The following is a 4,780-nucleotide window of genomic DNA, read 5'->3' as shown; positions in this document are numbered from 1 at the left end:
GAGACAGAGCCTCAAGCTATTCCCCTGGGTAGAGTACCGTGGCATCACAGCTCACAGCAACCTCTAACTACTGGGCTCAAGTGAGTCTCCTGCCTCTGCCTCCCAAGTAGCTGGGACGACAAGCGCCTGCCACAATGCCCGGCTATTTTTTGGTTGCAGCCATCATTGTTGTTTGGCAGACTGGGTCTGGATTCGAACCCGCCACCTTGGGTGTATGTGGCTGGCACCTTAGCCACCTGAGCCACAGGCACCGAGCCAAATTTAATATTTCTAATAAGTTGGCTAGTGTCTAGGATTTAGAAACTTTAATTAAGTTATTAAGAGGATTCACTCTATAAAATTTGGGATTCAGTCAAAAGGCCACACTCAAGGATCCAGAAGCCCACATGTGGCCCCAAGGCCACAGGCTCCCCACCCCAACAGATAAAACCCTGGTTCTCTTACTACCATCCTAGTAATGATCAATTTAATATATGTATTACAAAAAGGCACTGAGAGTCAATGACTTTAGTAACTCAACAAATTATTATATTCTTACTTTTCTGCCAGTTCTTCAATGAAAACGGTTACTGAATTGCTCTCCTTTCCAACTTCCTGAATATGTGCATTATAGTATCTTCCCCCTGATTGCAACTGAACCTGAAAAGAGAATACACCTAGTCTCAAGTCTACTGAAAGACACAACTTCTGCCTAACAAAACATCACTTTTCCCCAAATGGAATTCAGTGTCTACTTTTTAAAGTAATTGATATTAAACACTGCCAGTCTGGTTCAACAAAGCAGCATATACTGAAAGAGTCGTATTCTAATCATAAAAGTTTATAATTAAAATTTAACACAAACATTAAACAACATTTTTCTAGAACTTAGTAAATAAATCTTAACCAACTCATATTAATGAACAAAAACAAAATCTTGGAGAAAAAAAATGACTGATTCTTTAAAGAATTAACTAACCTGACACTTGTCACCCAAATAGTACTGTCTTCCAGCAAACTCCATGCATTCAGATTTTTGAAGTTCTATTAAAAAAAAGATCCAAACTCAAATTTAGTAGTTTCTTTACTATTTTATATCATTAATTTCCTAATTTAACTTCATCATAGTTCCTTTGACAACACTACAACTATAAGTGAAAATCTGGGGTGTGGAGTACGAAAGGGCCATTCTATCACTCCTCATGGATAATTTCTGTCATCAACTAAAGAGACCTGCCAGAATAATTTTGTGCTTTAAAAAACAAATAGGTGGAAATTAGGAGTTTGTTAATCTTAGTTGGTCAAAACATGAAAAAGGTATGATTTTAAAGTAACACTATGCAGGCTATATCTTCTAATAGCATACTGTGTTACATGAGGTCTTTTTTTTTTTTTTTTTGAGACAGAGCCTCAAGCTGTCCACCTGGGTAGAGTGCCATGGCATCACAGCTCACAGCAACCTCCAACTCCTAGGCTCAAGCAAGTCTCCTGCCTCAGCCTCCCAAGTAGCTTGGACCACAGGCGCCCGTCACAACGCCTGGCTATTTTTTGGTTGCAGCTGTCATTGTTGTTTGGCGGGTCGGGCTCAATTCAAACCTGCCAGCTCAGATGTATGTGATTGGCGCCTTAGCCGCTTGAGCCAAAGGCGCCGCTGTTACGTGAGGTCTTAATCTCATTCTAAACTGTTATCTTTTCTTTTCTTTTTTTTTGAGACAAAGTCTTACTGTTTCCCTCGGTAGAGTGCTGTGGCATCACAGCTCACAGAAACCTCAAATTCTTGTGTTTAAGCAATTCTCTTGCCTCAGCTTCCCAAGTAGCTGGGACTACAGGCACCCACCACAACATCTGGTATTTTTTTGTTGTGGTTGTCATTGTTGTTTAGCAGGTCCAGGCTGAATTTGAACCCACCAGCCCTGATGATGCATGTGGCCGGCACCCTAACTACTGAGCTGCAGGCACCAAGCCTAAATTATTAACTATACCTTGGTTCACCAAAGTTCACGGAGATGAATGTGAAATATGAAAGGCTTACCTTGAAGGCAGAATTTTAAGGCCTAGTTTGATGGCCTTAGTTTACAAAGAGAAACAATTACCTATTTCAAGGGTTGGTGAACATTGTATGTAAAAAGCCATTAACTAGCAAATACTTTAGGTTTCATGGGCCATACAGACGATCAAAATTACTCAAACTCTGCTGTAAAACTGTATTTATCCACACTGAAATTTGAATTTTACATAATTTTTATATGTCACAATATATTGTTCTTTTAATATTTTCTGCCATTTAAAAATGTAAAGACCATTCTTAGCTCATGGACCATACAAAAACAGGCAGTACATCAGAATTGGTTTACACGCGTGACCTTATTCGTTTACCAATGAGCATGGTCTTAACAGTTTAAATTTAAGATGAGCTTATTTACAGTCACTAAATGTTTTTGGCACTCGTAAGGTTATCACCACAGTCTTTGCAAAGTTGAAATCTAAAATAAACAGGAGACTCTAAAAGAACCCTCCTCATTTCTAAACCTATTTGTTTCCTCCTTTGGATTTAAATCATTGTGAAGCAAAATTAAAATTATCAGACTGTTTTTTTACAACAGGGCATTGAAAATGTCTCTTATAAGAAACAATTTACAAAATTATTCTCCTGGATCTGTCAGGATTCTAAAGTATCCTGTTGATATTTCATTACCTTTTCTGCTGTCCAACCAAACATCAAATTCTACATTACGATAGATTTCTGGATCCAGGGCTTTGAGCACCTTATAGGGCAAGAGCATCTTTGATGGATTTTCTGGAGACTAAAACAAAAATAATCATGCTACAAACTCACCATCCTTAGCTTAAGTCTTCCTTCTATGTAGAAGGAAGAATTAAGGCTCTTTTCTTACTTAAAAAAAAAAAAAAGACTACGTACACATGCCTCCTTTTCTTTCTTAAAACAAGAAAATAAACAGGACAATAAATTTTACCATGTATTTTTAAAACTAGGAGACTAAAGAAGTAAAATGCAAATTATCAGAAAGCTTTTAGATGGCAGAAAGGAAATAATGTCTAGAGTAGCCAATATCTGAGGATATAGCTCACATAATTCAATACAACATAGACCAGAATTTAAAATTCAGAACTATTCAACAAGTATTATCTTCATATGCACATGGAGGTGCAAGTGTTTCTGTACCCTATAATTACCTTTTTACTTCATTAGGTCAAATTCTGTTAAAATTTCAAAAGAACTACAATTTTTCTTCTGCTTTCCAAGAATTTCACCTTATTCAATACTGTTCCAAAATTACCAGCACTGCAAATGTACCTAGAGATTGTTTGCCCTATTTAGTTGGCTTCAACATGAAGACCTATTTTATTTTAGGCCTATCCCAATAGTAAAATTTTTCCTATTTCTCCAACTATAATAGACCAGGCTTATCACCTAGTTTCTTTGAACAGATTAAGGATAGGCATTATATCCTTTGTTGAAATAAGTGACCTTACTATCAGGAAGGTTGCAAACTAAATATTGGATTTGTAGTATTACTTTAACTTTAAAACAACAGATTCTGAAATTTCTGAAGTATTCAGAGTTTGTACTGAAAAATCTAAAATTCCATAAGAATAAGAATTCTAAGAAAATTAAGCATGCAGTTTTACTTTTTTGGATAGGTTAAGATTTCCACAAAGGAAAACATGACCAACTCTTCCCCAATCCCATATAACTGAATGGACCACCTGACCGTCAGTTTAATTCTTCTGCTACAAGCCAAGAGTAGAAAAACTGTTTGCCTTAGAAAATATCAAACCTTTGCTGTTTCTGCTCCTTGACTACAGCCCTCTGGTGTATTTTCCACGTTGCAGCAGGCACCCAACTCTTCCAGCCTAATTGAAAAGATTTAAAGAATTTTATACAAACGCAGTAGTTACTTAAGTCTAATGACCATACCACCACCTAGTGGCAAAAAAGCTCAGTTCTAAAAATGAGGCAAATATTTTCATCTCAATATTTGCATTTATACTTCCTTTTTATAAGTGCTATAATACACTTACCAGATTACCTCCTACATTTAGACCTCTTGTGAGGATACACTCGTAAGATGGTTCCTATGATCCCTGCTTCACCAATCTTGTCCCCAGCTACTTGTTTGTGAAGAAGCAAACAGCCATTTTCACCAACCCTATGTGGTAAGGAGCTGAGGGTTACTAACTCAGGCCAGCAAAAAAATGAAAGCACTCAGTTCTACAGCTGGAAGAAACTGAATACTGCCAAGAATTATGAATGGAGAAATGGATCTTTCCCCAAAACTCCAGATAACTCAGTCCTGACCAACACGTTTAATACGCTCTTGTGAAACTCTCAGCAAAAGATCCAGCTAACCCATACCCAAACCCACATAGATGAGATAAGCATGTTGTTTTAATCTGCCAAGTGTCTGGTAATGTTGTCACACAGCAACAGATAACTAATAGACCTTGCCCTCCTACTACCATACCTTCTACTATGTATGAGCCTAATGTCCTTAGACAAGTAATCAGTCTATGCTATGAAAAGTGATCTACAGATTCAATGTGATCCTCATTAAAACATCACCATTAAAATACCAACATCATTTTTTTCAGATCTAGAAAAAAAAATTCTACACATCGCCTGGAACCAGAAAAGAGCATGAATAGCCAAAGCAACCTTAACAAAAAAGGACAAATAATAGGGAGGCATCATTTTACTAGACTTCAAACTATACTATAAGGCTATAGTAACCAAGCCAGGATGGTCCTGGCACAAGAACAGAGACATAGGCTCGGCGCC

At 37.3% G+C, this 4,780-nt stretch overlaps 1 protein-coding gene across 1 annotated transcript in view; it reads right to left on the bottom strand.

Annotated features, from left to right (window-relative positions):
- ALG13 (ALG13, UDP-N-acetylglucosaminyltransferase subunit) overlaps positions 1–4,780 on the bottom strand; it is a 101,641-nt gene that overhangs the window by 37,916 nt on the left and 58,945 nt on the right. The window contains 4 exon segments of the mRNA XM_003801180.3: positions 539–639; positions 959–1,023; positions 2,675–2,783; positions 3,780–3,855. Coding sequence (XP_003801228.1) covers positions 539–639; positions 959–1,023; positions 2,675–2,783; positions 3,780–3,855 — 351 coding nt within the window.

Source organism: Otolemur garnettii, unplaced genomic scaffold (genome assembly GCF_000181295.1).
Source record: "Otolemur garnettii isolate 467f Iridium unplaced genomic scaffold, OtoGar3 scaffold00201, whole genome shotgun sequence".
NCBI lineage: Eukaryota > Metazoa > Chordata > Mammalia > Primates > Galagidae > Otolemur > Otolemur garnettii.
Note: the sequence above shows the minus strand (reverse complement) of the source record. Positions and strands in the feature narration are given on the sequence as shown.